Source organism: Trachinotus anak, unplaced genomic scaffold, assembly GCF_046630095.1.
Source record: "Trachinotus anak isolate AG129_WGS33_773 ecotype Australia unplaced genomic scaffold, CSIRO_AGI_Tana_v1 ptg000015l, whole genome shotgun sequence".
NCBI lineage: Eukaryota > Metazoa > Chordata > Actinopteri > Carangiformes > Carangidae > Trachinotus > Trachinotus anak.
The window spans coordinates 8123864-8142656 of NW_027273866.1; the positions used below are offsets into that span (position 1 = coordinate 8123864).

An 18793-nucleotide genomic window follows, 5' to 3' on the forward strand; every position below is an offset into this window, starting at 1 on the left:
AGGATATATGTGTGTCAGCCTACAACCAGGGATGCGCTCTTTTAATGAATATAAGGTTAAAGTGTGTGTAAAGTGTGGTCACTCTATCATCCACGGCTGCTGTTTTCGTGACAACAGCGCCTCCTGGTGTCCGAGAGGGGGAATCGAACCGGCCCACACTGTACGGCATCAGTTTGAAGATGGCGGAGGGCGAATTGAACGTGGACAGCCTCATCTCTCGGCTCCTGGAAGGTGAACAACTTTATCGCAGTCTGTAGCATGAAACGGAGTTAGCGGACTCGGTTGGTGAAGCCTGGCGTCAGATTTGTTCTTTAGCTGCCGCGGCTAAGTGTTAGCTAGTGGGGCTAACCGCAGCCAGTCGTAACGGTGTATCCCCGGCTAGCTCTGGTTAACGTTACCGTTAGCTGGTGGTGTTTATAAACACTGTCAGCGGTAAACGCCTACATTTCTCAGCTTTCGCAGGAATAGTTACGCTGCTCTCTAATTTTATCGTGTCGTGGTCTTTACTTTAGCATGTAATTAAACTTTCTGCCTTGTGTTTTTTGTTTGTATTCTGTATTCTGACTCATTTATTTGCCATATTATGTGCGGTTGGTATGTGTCGAGGAGGGGCTGGGACGTTTGTCCTGTTCGTAGTGACATTAAAATAAAACCTAGGATCATTGGCCTATCGTTAAACTTAACATTTAACGTTAGGTTAATTTTTTTTTTCCTAAGGTATCAACAAAGATTAATTAACACTGTTAATTTCTGCTCCATATCCGCGGTGCTGAGAGTTTTCGTTCAATTTCTAATGGTGACCTGGTTAATATCACATTATTGCGAAGGGAATCTTTTGGCGGATAACTCAGCTGTAGAAATAGGCCTACATGCAAGATTAAAACACAAATACAAAGCTAACTCTCTCATCTGATATTGCATGTCTTTTATCACTACATCCTGGACAAATTTGACTTGCAAGGTGGTTTGATTTCCGTGAGGTGATTTTTACCTTGTGTGGCTCACTCCTCGCTGGGGTTGTAGGTGTGTTTTAGTGGGCAGGTTGCTGTGATTCAGTGCACTTGTGAACACAGGGCCCATAATGCACACACATTCACTGTGAATCTGTTTTGGGCAGGTGTAAAACAATGCACACACACACGTAGGACACAGAATTAGAAGAGGTAGAAGAACACAACCATTGTGCGTTTCTCTGACCTGCTCACAAAAATGTTCATATCTACAGGTTAAACTAATCATCTTGCACTGCTGTGTTCACAGGCACATTATTGCTTTTGCACTTAGTAAATCAAAGGAATTTTGTTGGGGTGTGTGGACTAGGTTTGTGAATTTGGCAGGGGTAGGGATGTGCAAAAATCCGTCTCTGTGTTGGCTGTCCACCTGCTGTAGAGAAGGCGGGGAGTTCTCTGTTCCCCTGTGAGATCTCCGTTGAGTCAGACCAGACCACTAAGGCAAATTCAGCTGTCCTTGGCATACTTTCCAGCAGTATCTGTGACTCTGTTGGAGATGAAACACTATGCCAGCACTGAAATGCTAAGATTTGGTATTTATAATTATTGCTGGTAAATGCTGTCACACTGCAACTGCCTTGTTATTTTGCAGTTTCATTTTAAATGAGTTAACATAGCTACTGCATGGTAACGATAATTGAAAATAAACAATACCATTTCTTCACAGCCTGCAATCTACTTCTTGCCCATTTTCCACTTTCGACTGTGAAACAAAATCTCATCTGTAGTGTGACACAATCATGATCATCAGTCTTCTGAATGTTTGTGGTAATTGCTATTTGACAGCTAGTAACTCCGACTTGTTGCTTGCCATTTTTCTCATCTAGAAAGCTTGTTGGTCCTCTACACTCTGCGATTCCCTTGGCACTCAGCTCAGACTGCGGTGACTTGTTGATTGTGTTGCTCATATTTTTCATACAAGTTGGACTTGGCATTGGCATTTTTCACTACTGGTCAGCTTTGTTGTGACCTTGTTGGTGTAAAGTGGTGATGGTGTCTCTTTTCCTTTTTAACGCTAATAAAACAAGTGACTGCACATGACTGATTGATTTTGACGTTATCATCCCACAGGCTTCTCACATAATTGTTCAGCTTTGTAGTTAGTGGTGTGAACTTAATAAAGAGTTAGAATCAAGTTTGAGCTGTTGGTGTTGTACGATGAAATTTAATCTACTGAGAAGTATTATAAATGCCAAATAGAAAGCTCAACATGCACCCCAGTTTCTATTTTGGTTTTCTCCCTATAAGAAATAACCACTGGTGAAGTATTTTCAAGTTGTTTTCCATGACAGACATTGATATTTATTGATAAAATGATTCTGCATCCAAAGGGAAGAAATGCAAGTTAATAAAATTGTGGTCTTGTGCCTGCTCTGAAAACATTGAACTAACCTTATTCTGAAAGGTTCAGTGACTCTAACCAAGAAAATGCATCAGAGCTGAAATGATTACAATGATTGATTGAGTAGTCTCACAACAGATAATGAATCAGCAATGATTATGATTATTGATTTCTTGTTTAAGTCATTCTGTCATGCAGAAATACCCAAAAAGAGTAATCATTTTCAGTATCTTACTCTTGATTTGTGTCTTCCTTTAATAAGAGAATTATTTTTATTAGCTTTACATGGCTTCCCACAAAGCTCTGTCCTTGATATTTCCTGATGCTCAGCACAGACATACTATATCAGGAGACTAATCATTTCCCAGTGCTAAATTTCTAAACCAGAAAATCTGAAAGGCCTTTAGCCTTCATTCTGCGTCCAAACATCACATAATAGCTGACTGTATGTTTTGCTGTCTGAGAAAATGCGGTCTTGAGGAAAAGCCAAGTGTCAATGAGCGTGCTTATTCATCGGAATTAAAACTTATGAAACACTGTGTCGCTTTCCCCGGACACGTGTACAATCACACAATTAGACACACACACACACACACACACACACACACACACACACACACTCACAAACAGTGATTTGGTTTATGATGGTGGCAAATCCTTGTCATTGCTTCATTTTAGCCTTTGCCCCTCAATGTTCGTAAGAACGTAATCTCTTTTAAAAGTGCCAGCCTGCAGAAGTGCGAACAGTGAAAGGTTCAGTGTTAAAGCCGAGCAGACTAAGCATCCAAGCTTAACTCGCTCTGCTCTGATGAGGCCTGGCCGTTGACTGAAGAGCCCTACTTCTGCAATTTCATGCTTCACACTATGTGCAGCACATGGGTATGAAGCAGTGCAGCTCCAGTAGATGGGTGATAAAGAAAATTGATGGTGTAAAGCAACAGTTAATTAAGGCTGGTGGAACCCTAGAAAAGTTTTTGGCTCACAGGTTCACCGTCTGTGAGGATCCATATTCCTCTGGTTTCGCCCTCTTCTCTCAGATTTGGTTGGATTACGTGACTAATGAGACAGTGACAGTGACGTAGTCTGTGTAGTGTGTAAGTAGCATGTGTGTGTACACGTGTACGTTTACGTATGCACGAGAATGCATTCACTAAGCATTGGGAATTCCTCACCAGTACACCAGTTAATCCATGTCAAACTGTTCCTCCTTTTGGCCATTCTATAATTTGTCATCCTTTAAGGAAACAAAAAGACAAGGAGGAAAACGGTTTTTAAAAAAAAACTTCCTTTCTGACTAAGACACATTTGTTTCACCCGGCTCATCTATCTGTTAGTAGGCGTCAAGCTTTAAGGCAATACCATAATGGTTTGTGATTACATAATTCCTCAGTCAAGTATTTGTTTGTCACTTTTTTTTCCATCATCAATGGTTCATCCTCACGCAATGATGTCAAACTAGGACTCAAGTGAAAAGGGCTATGTAAATGCAGTCCAATTACCATTTACTAGTACACAATTTTTTTTTGACTAAATGAAGCTTTACTTTAGGCATATATTCTGGCCTCCAGGTAATATGATGAGGAAGCAGTTTTTATACATATTCTCACTTTTCATATCTCCGACTATTTCAGCTGCTGACTGTGGCCAACGTTTGCAATTCTCACTCCTCTTTTCATCGGTATGAGATAAATCTGCACCCAGAGCTGTGGCAGAACCCCAGAAAGTAGGCTTAAGCTAACAGTGCAACTACACAGCCAATAAACCCACACTACCGCTGAAGATTCAAGCTGCTCTCGTAGTCTAATCAGTGGGTTTTTTTTAAGTATGGCTGAGACTTAGCAGATATAAGCTACACAACCATTACGCCCACAGCTCATCAGATTTTCAGATTGCTTTGTGGCTCTGCCACAACACTTTTTTTCCCCCCTTGGGTGAAAAATTATTCTCTCGTGACCTCTTTCTGATGAACTTTATGATTCTGGGGGTTTCCAGAGTTGCTGTATTAACACTTACAACAATGAGAAAAATTGATAGTGCTGACTGTGTCTTGTCTCTCCTCTCCAGTGCGGGGATGTCGTCCAGGGAAGATAGTCCAGATGACCGAGGCAGAGGTGCGGGGCCTCTGCATCAAATCCAGGGAGATCTTCCTCAGCCAGCCCATCCTGCTGGAGCTTGAGGCACCCCTGAAGATCTGTGGTCAGTGTTGTATATTTCTACCCTTGTTTTTGGTCGTTTTCTCAGCACTTCATGCTTATTTTTGTTTGTTTGCTTGCTTGTTCATTTTGCTTTGACTCTCATGTTACCCTCTGTGCAGTGTAACATACTCTACTGTGACATTTCCTTTAAAGCACTTCTAAATTGAGATGTTAACAATCATGGAAAACAATGTCTTTAAAAAAAACGGTAGGAATGAAAAAACAGTACTTTACACAAGCACTAGCTGCCTGCCAGATACCTGATTCCTGAAAATGAGTACAGTGCCACTGTGCAGTTCCTCCACTGCTTGAATTGACATACTACACTTCAAGTGCATAATTTATCATAAGAAAGGTAATGAGAACGGCCATGCCAACGAACTGTGCACCAAACACAAAAACCTCTTCACTTTTAATAAGCCTAACAAAATGTCAGCACTTCCTGTATTTGCTTTGTCTGTGGTCCAGAAATTGATTTTTACAAGTACTGTATACAGCTTGAACAACCCTTGACAAATATCAAACAGCAACATTATCTTAATTTTTGAAGAGCAGCTCAAACAGAAAGCTACATTCTGACTCTGAAGGGTCGGGTGCACCACTGGCAAACTCCCACTCTGCAGAGCCTGGTTTGCTCAGCCCAGAGCAGCAATCTATTTCTTTGACGCAGAGTTTACTTATGTAACCAGACAGGATAACAGTGCCTCAGCCTGGGTCATATATTAAGCCACTGTTATTCTCTTGACTGCCCTGTGTGTGTTACAGATGGATACATGTAGGGGAATTGCAAACATATACAGAGAGTGTGCATTACTTTTACACACATAACACAGACAAACCCAAGCAGAGAATAAAGAACCTCACATTTGCAAGTTAGCTCCTTCTCAGCAGTTGAAATAGCTACCACCATCACTATCTCTAGCTGGCCTCTGCACATCTCAGCACACTCCCACATGCTTTATCTCATCCCTCAGTGTAGTGCTGCAACTGCAAACAACTCTGAACGGTCTAATATATGTGCCAGTCCTTGACAATACAATACACAAGCTAATATACTGTACCTGCTCAGGCCTACACACAGTTCATTTGTGGCTCTCCTCATGCAACTTTCCTCTCACACACGTTTGCTTTGTTTTATTGTTATTATGTAGCCTTCATATTGTATCAACCTCTGATGGCAGTATTTGTATTTTTTTTTTTCAAATTGAATTTTGAGAGAGTGATGTTATCCATGTGTCTGACACTACAGTGATCGGAATAACTGGTTTTAACTGGTGCCTTCATCAATGTGGACCTAACCCTGGCACATTACTCTAAAATATGCATGAGTGTGAGGTGGTGTTATTTGTCCCTGTGACGTTTCTTTGTCTCTCTTCTACTTTCTTTGTTCTGTTGCTGCTGCTTCTAAACCCAGGCTGATTACTCACCTATAACGCACGGCTGTGATGGCAGACTTTTGGAGCACCAGCACTGACTATAAAGACCTAACAGCGAGTGCCTTTAAATATTTACTAAGGTCACATGGATCAGGTTCTGCACTTACTCTCTCTCATGTTGACCTTAATGCCAGTGGCACAATTTTGCCAGCATCTTTGATATTCTTTGGTTTTGTCATTTTTTTAAATTTGGATTTTCCAACACAGTGTTGTTGACAATGATTTTCCTTGTGCAATGACAGGAATAATAATAATCAAATTGTCATTGTGAGGACCTTTTAGATTGTAATTTGGCTACTAAAATAATCTAGGCAGACGATAATGATTAACAGTACCCTGTAATCACAATCTGCTGAAAAATGACCAAGCAGTTGCATGTTAACCATAATAGGACCTTACTGATTTAGAACAAATTATTATTGATTTGTTAGCCTGTGAACTAGCTGAAGAAAGACCACAAGCATGACTGCTCTGTTTTTACTGTTTGTGTGTAGCTTTGTATTCTGTGGTAACATTCATCATCCAGACGCTCAGCAGTGTTATTTCTGAGTTGAGTTCGATGCCTTTAATTATTGTCTTGACTACAAGTACTGACTGAAAAGTAGCACAAACTATTTGCAGACTAAAGAGAAAGTGATGAAAACATTGTAGCATTATGCACTGTGATGTTTTCAAATGCAAAAGTTAAGGGATAGTTCCCTCATGTTGTTGCTGTCCTTTCACTGTAGATCAGCATGAAGATACCGTCCAGGGAAGCATAAAGAGGGGATTTGGTTCTAAAACACCTGTAACTTTGGAAGATACCTGCTTGATCTGACGAAATCCCAACTCAGCATAATTTAACCTTTACATTAACTTCTGAACAATTTTTGCTCAGAATGAGGCCTGTGGATTTTGTCAGGAGGAATAATAAAAGTGAGCTGACCACTTATCTTTTCATATGTTTGTAGACAATGAGAAGGTTGAGAGTAATACACAGTGAGTCCAGAGAAAGCTCTGACAAATGTGTCCACACCCAGGAGATCCACATGTGGTTCCAGATGCAGGAGACTTACAGTAGCAGTTTTGGCCTGAAATGTTTCAATACTAAACAGGTAAAAAAATATTCCACTTGTTGAGTTGATGATATGAAAATAAGTGGAACTACATTAGCCATATTTTATTAGAATATTGCTGGTAAACTGTGTTAGTTGGATGTGCGCATTCTCACCTTTCTATAAATCATGCTCTGTCTTTGAGCTTCAAATATCACTTGAAAACAAATACTGCATGTATAGTTCTTTCATATCGTAAATACAATTTCTGCACAGCTTTTTTGTTTGAGTCCATCTGGAACAGCAAAGTCACAGTTATGGACAGTCAGCAGTATGAGGACTGTTTTTGTGTTTATTTGTTGTTTTCACTTCGAAATGTGCTCTGAGCAGTATTATTCAGTGTTCTTCACACTGTCACTGTTTAATGTGGGTGCCAGCTGATTATCTGACTACACAAGGTCATGGAACAGCATGCTTGATTACAACCAAGCATTAGGACAGTGGTGCTGAAGGACCAGTGTCCTAATGCTAATCTAATGGTCATTACATTGTGAGGGCATAGGCATCGGTTTGTTTTATTGTTTGTATAATTGTTACTTATTTGGTCTAATTATTAGCCTGTTCTTTCAGTACACAAAAGCAATGCAGTATGAATCTAAATATTTCCTATATTTTGCCATGAAAATCCATTTATATTCCACACATGGGTGGCATAAGATACATATTGTGCACTTTTATTATTATAGAGCTGTGTTACGACCTTGCTTTTATATTGTGTTGTCTTCTGAGAGAAATCTCGCTCGTTTATAACACTGACCTCAAGTTCAACGCTCCTTTAGTTTTTTTTAGCTTTCCGCCTTTTGCTCTGCTTTTTAAACCCTAAATCTCTGTGCTGCTATTCTCGGACTGTTTTGACACTGCAGAGGCAGTGCTGAGTAAATAATTCACTGTCATCCTACAATTCCTTGAGTGAGAGAGGGCAGGCAGGGGGGCTACCCTATAGTCAGCCAGTCTTGGTGAAGCTCACAAATTCACGTGCACCACGATAACTCAGACTGCACCAGTTCATGCAGCAACCTCAGGTCTGTTTTTTGGAGGCAGACATTTGAATACTGGCTGCTAAATTGTTCTGTGTAAGAAGGAGAATTAACAACCAAAACAATAATCTGAAAATGGCAGGGAAGCTGAGAAATAGTTTGGTATGTCATGAGTACAAGAGCATTATTTTATAATCCAGTTTATCCAGGTTTTTACTACAGAGCCACAGCTCAGCTGAAGTTTTAGCCCCGCTCTTACAAAGTTCACTCTCCTCCAACTGCCGCTGCCGAAATTACAGTCTGTGTTGCCATGTGTCCGCGTCTACCAAATTATCCAAATGTGGCTTTGTTCTTACATTTCCTTTTCCGAGCAAACTGCAGCATAAATGAGCAAGGTTAATTGTTTATTGCTTCGTGTCCATTTCTGTTGCGGTTCCGGCACAAGCAAGAATTGTTGTTCTCTGTGTGATGTCCTCAGTATTTACTCAGTTCTCTGTATTTACTCCATTTTCTGACTGCCAAGACTAAATAAAAAAAAAATCTGTAGATCAAAGTCAGTGTTTTCATGTTTTTGTGTGGTATTTGTCGGTTTTGGCAGTTTACAGATGTGTTCCCAGCTTTAGCACAATGGAGACCTAAAATGTTATGTATACCCAAAGACAGAATAATGAAGTTATGACTTTGCTATTTAGCCGACAAACATTCAAATAACGTTAGCTAGAACACAAACAAGTGCAATAATCATTTGCTATAAAAATAGTGCATGTTTTAGTAAAATACTCACGACACATGGGATCCCCACCTACTATCACCTTTTCACTCTCCTATTAGAAGGTAAAAGTCAAAACATTTTGCTGGAACACTGCATTAATACTTTAAAACTTGTTTCATTGAAGTATTGATGTTGTATTATTTATGTGAAGGGCTGTGAAGTTGTTACCATTACCAGTACTTACATCAAACCTCAAGATAGAAAGCTGGGGCTGCATGTCCAGGGCTAAAAAAAAAAAAAAAGATTGATGGTGAAACACAAACCAACTGGCTAAGTACAAGATAAGCACTGAGTGTAAGAAAGAGCTAGACTTCAAACATTCAGAACTATTCGTTTAAACATTCATTTGCACAGAACAGTGTGCTTTTACATGCCATCCTTAAACACAGGGCCTGTTTAGTGCCAGTTGCGGTTTGCGTTTTGGTGTCTAGATCACCGACGGGCACTGTGAAATAGAAAAAACCCTGCCAGCCGCTCTCATGGCTCCAGCAGAAAGTTGCAATTTTTGTTGGCTATTTTAATCTAAAGGCCAGACAGCTGTACAGCTTAACAAGACCTATTTCATTTTAATTTATATTTGGTGCCATCTTGTAATGAAGCATTGCCATAAAAAGAGTGTGGCACATGAATTAGCTTTCCGTTTTGGTCACAATAAAGCCTGTTATTATTGTCCAAGCCATTCTGGTTCTGCAGTCATCTGGGTCTGGAGCACTTAGCCCAAATTAGAGCATAAGTTGGTGCAAGAGGATATAAAAGGAAGCAGGTCTTGGCTAGGTGATGAAGTGAGGCTCCCCTGCAGAGATCCTGCGCTTTGGTGAGAGCGCCTCCAGCTCATCACTACCTGACTGATGTCAAAGAGAGGAGAGGGTGACCCTGAATCCTGGGAGAGCTGTTCAAATTAAAGTTAGTTTCTGCGGATGTGTGGATGTGCGTCCTTTATTTTTATGATTAGCCTGGATTGTAAGCGTTCTTTCCCTGGCTCGCCCATTTCCCATGGGCCATGGCATTGATCTGGTGGCAGCTGTAGTGGCTCATTTTGTGTGTGTGTATCCATTTGCTTGTTGCTGCAGTCCCAGTAAAGCAAAGTCACAATCATACATCTCCACCAACCTACATGTGTGGGTGTCTTCTTAAAGTCAAAAAAGCTTCAGAGAGATAGGAGTTGGTGTGTATGCATACTTGGGGGTGAATATGCGCTTTAATGATAAACAAACAACATTTGCTTTTATGTTAAGTCCAATATTTTAGCATCTTTTCATAATCTCTACTTCTTTTTCTATCTCCACAAACTGCATCACCACTGGTTTTAGTGATCTCCTCCCTTTTGCCCAAGTTTCTTAAATTCTTCTCTCCTTCTGACCTTTCGACTGCACCAAAAGTAACATGTCAAATTAACGCCTTGTCTTCCCCCTGACCTCTCACGTCCTCTCCTCAGGTGATATCCATGGGCAGTACACAGACCTGCTGAGGCTGTTCGAGTATGGTGGCTTCCCTCCAGAGGCAAACTACCTTTTCCTGGGCGACTACGTGGATAGAGGGAAGCAATCCCTGGAAACCATCTGCCTTCTGCTGGCCTACAAGATCAAATACCCAGAGAACTTTTTCCTGCTCAGGGGCAACCATGAGTGTGCTTCTATCAACCGCATCTATGGGTTCTACGATGAGTGTGAGTTGAAGTAAACTCATCCTGCACACAAACATCCCTGAAGTATGTGTATAATCATGTTTCAATGATACAACTTTGTGTGCTCCAACAGGTAAGCGCAGGTTCAACATTAAGTTGTGGAAGACCTTCACTGACTGCTTTAACTGCCTCCCCATTGCTGCTATTATTGATGAGAAGATCTTCTGTTGCCATGGAGGTGAGAGAGCTACTGTTGGCACTTGTTTCCCCGCCCTTTTTGAGGGCTCCAATCAAAAGTAACCTCCTTAATTTCAATGTTTCAGGGCTATCGCCTGATTTGCAGTCAATGGAGCAGATTCGCAGGATCATGAGGCCTACAGATGTGCCTGACACAGGTACTGTGTGTGTGTGTGTGTGTGTGTGTGTGTGTGTGTGTGTGTGTGTGTGAGAGTGTGTGAGAGAGTCTGCATGTACTGAAGTGCATGCTCATCTTTGAAACTGAACATGTTCACTTCTTCTGAGTTTTTCTTTGAAATTTAAGTTTACCTTCAAATGAAAACACCCAGCTTCTCTCTTCCTGAACGATTACATCAGTAGATCTTCTGTCTTACATCAGCTGGATCTGTCTATGCTCTTCTTTCAACTCCCTCCTGACTGATGAGACCCTTTTTCTCCCATCTCTCGTCCCCCCGCTGTGTGTCTCTCAGGCCTGCTGTGTGACCTGTTGTGGTCAGACCCAGATAAGGATGTACAAGGCTGGGGAGAGAATGACCGCGGGGTCTCCTTCACCTTCGGGGCCGACGTGGTCAGCAAGTTCCTCAACCGCCATGACCTGGACCTCATCTGCAGAGCCCACCAGGTAATTGCAAAGAGAAATTAAGGTAGAGAGCCTGGATATGGACTGTAAACACAGGAAGCACACAGCAAGCAAATTGATCTTGCACAGTATTTTTTTTCTTAGGGCCTTGAAATTGGGAGGCCACGCACTTAAATGATAGCTCACCTCTGTTAGATTGTGTCTCTTTGGCACAAGTAATTACTGTGACTGATACAAAGACAGGCCCCAGAGCTCAACCACATATTAATAGACTTAGTGCGACAGTGTAGCCCACACTCTCCTGCTCCCATTTCATCTATTTTTTTCCCCATGTATCATTTATTCTCACTTTATTTAGCACTCAGTTCTTATTTATTTATTTATTTATTGCTTTTGTAAAATGGAAAATCTATCAGAGAACGACAAGCTGCTGCTTCCATTTGTAACACGAGACATCAGGTACATTTACCTGATAAATGACCCAACACAATTGATTTTCGGACAAGGAATTTATAACTTTTCTGTTAATTGATGAAATGACTAGCACTAAAGCACTAGCCGCAGCTTTTTTGGCTCTGTGTTGGGTGTTTCATATTGATTCAAGTGTAGGTGGTTTTGTACACTCAACCTTGATAGCGAAGTTGGATTCTGAAACCAGCTGAAGATCTGTTTCTTAGTATTGATGGCTGTAGGCGTTGGAATAATGCCACGCGTCTTCTAACAGGTTGTGGAGGATGGTTACGAGTTCTTTGCCAAACGCCAACTGGTCACACTTTTCTCTGCTCCAAACTACTGCGGGGAGTTTGACAATGCAGGCGGCATGATGAGCGTCGATGAATCCCTCATGTGCTCCTTCCAGGTAGTGTGAAAACATGGACATTTATGCTAATTGCCTTTTGATATTGCTCACAAAGTCTCAGAAGTTCTCACACATACATTGTTTCTTCTCTCTCTGTTTTTGTCTGTGTTTGTGTCTTCAAGATCCTAAAGCCCTCAGAGAAGAAGGCCAAGTACCAGTATGGTGGTGTAAATTCTGGTCGGCCTGTCACCCCACCCCGCACCACCCAAGCTCCCAAGAAGAGGTGAACACACAGCCTTGGCTCTCCCGCTCCGTCTTACCCTGTCCGTCCTTGGTCTGCCATCACGGCAACCCCTGTAACTCCCCTGTATAGCGAAGATACAGGGCTTATCTAATTGCCCAAATCTTTCTCCTCTTTCTTCCCCACTCACCCACCTTCTCCCCAACTCCACTGACAGCTCTTTTCTTAATGTGTATGTGTACATAAATTTGCTGTGACCAATCTGTTTTATTTTTTTTGCCTGTTTGTTGGTATTTTTGATATTATTAACAAATAATCTTTTTGGTGGTTTTACTTCCAATTCCATTTGAGGTTCTCTGAGGTTCTGTGTCATGTAAGGAAATGCCTTCTCTGTGTAGAGGGGCAAAGAGACTGAGTTCCAGGAATTCTTTTTCAGTTTAAGAAAAACAAAATGGAGATTGAAATATTGTTTTGCCTTGACCTCTCGAAAAGCAGAGAGAATCCTTCCAGTGTAATTCAGTGAGACTGAGATTTCCGTGCAGTGCTAAATCCGTAGACACAAACAGCATCTCTTATATTGCAGCTTAACTGTTCAAACTCATTATAGCTTGTGCAGTGCACTTTGCGGTTGCTGTGCACAAGCACATTTTGTATATTTAACCATTGAAAAAGTGCACCTCCCGATGAGTACTAAGAATGTGAAGAGACCGGCTTGAATGACATATAGAGGCTAAATCAGATGCTGCTGGCAGTGGACACGGTCTAACTGAACATAGCGCCCTGTGGAGATCAATTCCTCCACTCTGTTGTGTCTCCCTGTGCCTCAACCCCACACCCACACAAAAACATGCCGCTTCTCACACAGAGCTGATATTGATGTTTTCCTGGGTCTATTTATTATTTGTTCTCATCAGATAATTTCCCCATATAATCCTGTTGATTTAGAGTGAAAAATGCCAGCCACGCTCCTTTCCCATCATCCAAAATGTTCAGTCACAGAACATGATACATGGTGGAGTTGGGAGTGGGTGGCAGGACCGGGCGGTTTTGTTGTGTGATAGCGATGCCACCTGGTGTGCAAATACAGTATTACAGTGCAAGGTAGCACAAATCTGATGTATTTCCATAATTTCAAACTAGCTCAAGATGGGCTTTGCGTTACGATGCCAGTACAAAATGTTGGAGGTACTTCAGTTGTTTATTTGGCTGACCAGCGATTAGCCTGGTTAGCACTTCAGCTTCAGTCTACTGCAAATGAGATGCAGTTGACTTTTTGTGGAAAACAGTTGCCTCTTTCTTTTCTTTTTCTTTCTTTTTGCTCTTTGTGGTATTCTTCTTTCTGTTGTATTTCTATGTTCTGTATTCACATTGTTTACTTTTTATTCACTTAATTTATTTCCTAATAATGATAATAAGAAAACAATGAGGTGTTACCAAAAGCTGTTTTGCAATTTGTACAAGTTTGTTTGAAAGTCTATAAATTCAATAAAATGGATGGAAACTAAAATTGTTTTGTCTGGTTTTCTTATTTCTTTGCATCTTTGCACATTTCTCTCTATAATGTCAAGAAATTGAAAACATAGCAAAGGTGCTCTTCCCTCTACAATTTTTTTGTCTCAACATACAACCAATACTTTATATACCTACACACTGTGCAAATTCATATTAAGTCAAATCATACCCAATAAGAGCTGCGTCCTGTGGATGCATCATAACCCAGTTCAGGATGTTCTGCATCCACCCTGAATACAACCAAGCAGGTCAGTGGCTGGTGAGACGAGATCCAAACATAGATGATCCACAGTCCCACTTTTAGAAAGAGGAGAGCATAGTAGATGATGTTCTCTGAGCTGAAAACGGGGAAAAGAACTGAGGGAGGAAGTAATTGCATTTATTTTAAATGTGGATTTTTATTCCTACCATATAGCAAACATATGGTATCTGTTCATTTTAGGCCTAACTAACCATGTCTGTGAAGCAGTGCCCTGTCTTACCTAACCTGTGCATCCTACATCCACTGCTTCAGCTTCATCATATCATCACCGTCATCGGAACTCAGGTAGGAGATGGTTTGGTGGGATGGAGGCCTCCAGTTCTCCCTTGTAGATGTGGCTCTTCCACGGTAATGTGGGTCTGCCCAAGTGGATAATGACAACTATGAAATATTATAAATAATATAACAGAAAATTGGAAGAAAAAAAAAGACGGCAGTATAGTTTGCTGCATTACACACGATCCGGCCATTATGTGAATTTGTGGTACTACTTATTTACTTATCTGTCTGAACTGATCTACTTTCATTTATCTTTATTCATTGATTATGTCTGCTGTCTGCTTCACTCACCTTCACAAAGCGTCTGATGCTGGGATGAACTATGAGATTAAAATATATAAGCTCATCTCATCAGATTTCCATGCTTTTTCTTTTTTTATTGAACATATTTGGGTTTAAGACTTGTTAGAGGGACAATACATTTGAAGACATAACCCTAACTACATAAATACATAAATAAATTACAGAAATACCCTTTATATCTTAAATGTATTGGCCTTTTTAGTGAGGATTTTTTTTTTTTTTTTTTTTTTTTTTTTTTTTTTTGGGTGTGTGTGTGTAATACACCATCCCGAGCGAAGGGAGGCGACATCCATCCCTGTGAGTCAGCGGAACTGCTTCAGTGAGGGTCGTTGACATCAGCCTGATATACCACATGGATGGGTCACACTCACTGCGCAGTCGCATGTGGAGCATTTACAGATCTGCTACGTTCGCCAGGACAGCTGCTGAACCAGAAGTGCAGGTTGTGTGCCGTCCTCTGCATTAGGCTACATGCGGATGTTTAATTTATGAAGAGTGGTTCGAGGTATTGAACGGGCAGCGCTCAGTTTCATACATTACATTTAAATAGAGACAGTTTTAATACGGAACCAAGCGAAGCGTTTGGCTGTCGGTGGATAAAACCAATGGCTTGTTGTGTCACCGGTTATTCGTGGCTGCTGTTGACAGGTCCAAAGTTCATCAATGCAGGTAGAGCTGAGGGAGCTCATGTTGTTGGCTTGTTAACTGTGTCTTCAGGCATCTCTAACCTGCGGCGTGTAGTTGCTAAAGCAACGTCAGCACATTGTAACTGACTGTTACCGCTACTTCCGCATTACAGTACAGTCATTCAACATAACATTGTAGCTTTCTCTGTCTGTCTCGTGGCTGGACTGACCTCCAGGGCATTGATTTTTCGTAGGGCCCCCACTGACCCCACTGTATGATGCGGGCTCATCAGTTGATTTATCGCTGGGCAGAAACCAATCAGGACTAATCAAGAAAATAATCTGCAGAGTATCAGATTAAGTGTTAGTTTCAGCCCTAAACTGACCATCTTTTAATGGGCAGTCTTCACTATTTTCTGTCTTTATAGACCAAAAGATTAGTTGATTAATCGTGACAATAACTGGCAGATTAATTGATGTATATCCTCTGTTTCTTCAAACCTCCAGGCTGAACAGAAACTCTTTAACTGGGTTTCAATGGAATCCTCTCCACCAACAGGCCCTCACTGCTGTCTCAACAATGAACTGTGGAAAGCCTCAAGCACAGACTAAAGAATGGCAAGGTTTAGGCGCAAATCTTGCATCACATTGATTGCTTTAGTGTTGCTTGTCCTCATCGTAACAGTGGTATTGAAAGTGCTCACACCGGAGGACTCTCCGTTCAGCAGCCCTGTGGGCATCGAGCTGTTTCCTGACAGAGAGAATGACAATAAGATGCCGAGAGAAAATAATAAGCCCGACCACATCAAAATGAATGGCCCTCCTAAGTCAGAGAGAGATGAAGAACTGGAGGCTACACTGAGGAAGTTTCCTCCCCCAAACTACTATCTCCATGCCTTCTACTACACATGGTATGGGAGCCCAAAGTTTGATGGTAGATACGTCCACTGGGACCACGTGCAGCTGCCGCACTGGGACTTTAAGGTGGCTCAGCAGTATCCACAAGGGAGACACAGCCCACCTGATGACATTGGGTCCAACTTCTATCCCTCTCTAGGAGCTTACAGTTCCAGGGACCCCTCCGTAATAGAGGCTCATATGCAGCAGCTACGTACAGCAGCTATTGGTAAGGAAGGAAATTAGCTTGAATTTCATTCCAGGACCAAACCAATATGTGATGGTATCATGATATTCTGATATTCGGGAGGATATGAGGAGGCAATATGGTTTATCGCATCCACATTAAGTGGATTGGGTATTGGTTAGACTGAGCTACATTAAATACTGTGTCTTCATCAACATCATCATCATAAACAGATTGGTATTTTATATTGGCAGATGGGTCGAGGTATCAGAATCAGCATCGTGGGAAAGGAAATCATAAATCAATTAAATCAATATCACATTATTATTAAGAATATTTTCCTGTAATATATAAGTTTCATGTATATATATATATATATATATATATATATATATATATATATATATATATCAAAAATACAGTTGTCCAGCCCGATAATACTTACGTTTTTTGGATATCACACGGTTTGTAAAATGAATAGTTTATCCATATATTGACATATATTGATATCAAAAACCCCTAAAGATAGTTGGCATGTTCTTTTCTGCCATAGTGAACCCCTACTGTATTATTTCCACCATATATTTAATAACACCACATTACTTTTACACTATATGCATTTCTTTTTCTATATTTATATTTGATGTCCATGTTTGACATGTGACTGTGTTTACTTGCAGGTGTCATTGCTGTTTCCTGGTATCCTCCCAAAACGAAGGATGACAATGGTGAGCCAACAGATGACATTGTGCCTTTACTGCTGGAAGTGGCACAGAAATACCATATTAAGGTCTGTATGAAGATAGCAGTGAGTTTCTTAACCATTTGCTTTGTAAGCAACAGCCAACTAAATGTTTGATGTACAGATTCCCTTAAGATTAAAACACAAAAATTCAGAAATGTGAATGTAAGCAAGAATATTTGTGCTGTAATTTCTGTGTTTACAGGTAGCTTTTCACATTGAACCATACAAAGGAAGAGATGCAGTCAGCATGTTCTCTAATGTCAAATACATCATAGAGAAGTGAGTAGAGCTGAGTCTCTTCAGTGTTGTCAGTCTTCTGATCTTACACTTTCTCAGGGAATCACTCTGCCATGACTCACTGCATTAATCAATAATTATCCTGCTATCTCTTCTCCTCAGATACGGAGAGCACCCTGCTTTCTTCAGATACCGAACAAACACTGGCAAGCTGCTTCCACTCTTCTATGTGTATGACTCATATCTGATGAACTCTGAGCAATGGGCCAAACTGCTGAAGCACACAGAGAGTAACAGCATCAGGGATACTCCATATGATGCCATCTTCATTGCTCTTCTGGTAGAGGAGAAACATAAGAGGGATATCCTGACAGCGGGCTTTGATGGTGTCTACACCTACTTTGCTACTAATGGGTTCTCCTATGGGTCAACTCAGAGGAACTGGGACTCTATTAAAGCATTCTGCGAAGATAACAACCTGATATTCATCCCAAGCGTGGGCCCGGGGTACATTGACACAAGCGTTCGACCATGGAACTTCCAAAACACTCGAAACCGCGTCAATGGCAAATACTATGAAACCTCTCTGAGTGCTGCGTTAGAAGCCAGGCCGGATTTTATCTCTATAACATCTTTTAACGAATGGCATGAGGGGACTCAGATTGAAATGGCAATTCCAAAAACAAGCCAGACTGTGTATCTGGACTACCTGCCCAATAAACCTGCAATTTACCTGGAGATAACTCGCAAGTGGGCTGCGATATTTGGTGGTGAGCGGCGGAAGTGGCAGGAATGATCTGACTAAGAGCCATAGCAAATGTTTATTCGTGGTTGTATAAAATAATGACATGAAAGATGAATGAAGTTCTAGTTGCAGAATGGACCAAAAAATGTAAATGATGAATAATTGTATGAAAAAAGCCAAATTATTTGCAAAGCCACTGGCAAGTGAACTACTTCATTATCTTAATTTTGGCTGCAGTGATGTATGTTATTTTTTACACTTGGGTGAATTATTATTAATTTAACTGATGTGCTATCATTTCTTGTTTACACAGCCATTGCACATTTTGGGAGTCACAACATTATCAGCATGTTTTATCACTGTCTCCAATGTATCCAGCTGAAAAATGTGGGTAAGCATGGTTTGCCTTCTTGTAATCTGTGACTATATTAAACCTCAGTAGAAATAAATAAACGTGCACCCTGGAAAGGATTGGAAAACACAAGTAAACAAAGCAGCCTGGTGGTATAAAGCTGTTGCCTCTCTCTGCTTCCAGCTCTGTCTCACACCAAAAACGTGAAAAGAAAAAGCACTACATACATCTTGATTTTTCAGAGGCGTGTCAAGCATAATCTTAGGATGAATCGCAGTGATGCAAATAGCAGAGGGATGGCAGGATAGCACTTCGGTTATTGAAACAGGCAGCAGCTCGGT

General features: G+C 41.0%; 2 protein-coding genes across 3 annotated transcripts; both read left to right on the plus strand.

Annotated features, from left to right (window-relative positions):
- The first annotated feature begins 70 nt into the window (after positions 1-70).
- On the plus strand, positions 71-13814 carry LOC139632674 (serine/threonine-protein phosphatase PP1-beta catalytic subunit-like). Its single transcript, XM_071497760.1, has 8 exons — positions 71-231; positions 4417-4548; positions 10262-10492; positions 10584-10688; positions 10774-10845; positions 11158-11309; positions 11992-12126; positions 12249-13814. Exons 1-8 carry the CDS (start codon positions 180-182, stop codon positions 12351-12353), a joined length of 984 nt encoding a protein of 327 aa, XP_071353861.1. The 5' UTR covers positions 71-179; the 3' UTR covers positions 12354-13814.
- Positions 13815-15039: 1225 nt separating this feature from the next.
- On the plus strand, positions 15040-18593 carry manea (mannosidase, endo-alpha). Of its 2 annotated transcripts, none has more exons than XM_071497989.1 (5): positions 15040-15168; positions 15797-16415; positions 17054-17163; positions 17321-17397; positions 17518-18593. In XM_071497989.1, the coding sequence occupies exons 2-5, from the start codon at positions 15905-15907 to the stop codon at positions 18149-18151; spliced, it is 1332 nt and encodes a 443-aa protein (XP_071354090.1). In that variant the 5' UTR covers positions 15040-15168; positions 15797-15904; the 3' UTR covers positions 18152-18593. The 2 variants fall into 2 exon arrangements, with proteins under 2 accessions (XP_071354090.1, XP_071354088.1); XM_071497987.1 differs by having other exon boundaries at positions 15079-15332.
- The last annotated feature ends 200 nt before the right edge of the window (positions 18594-18793 follow it).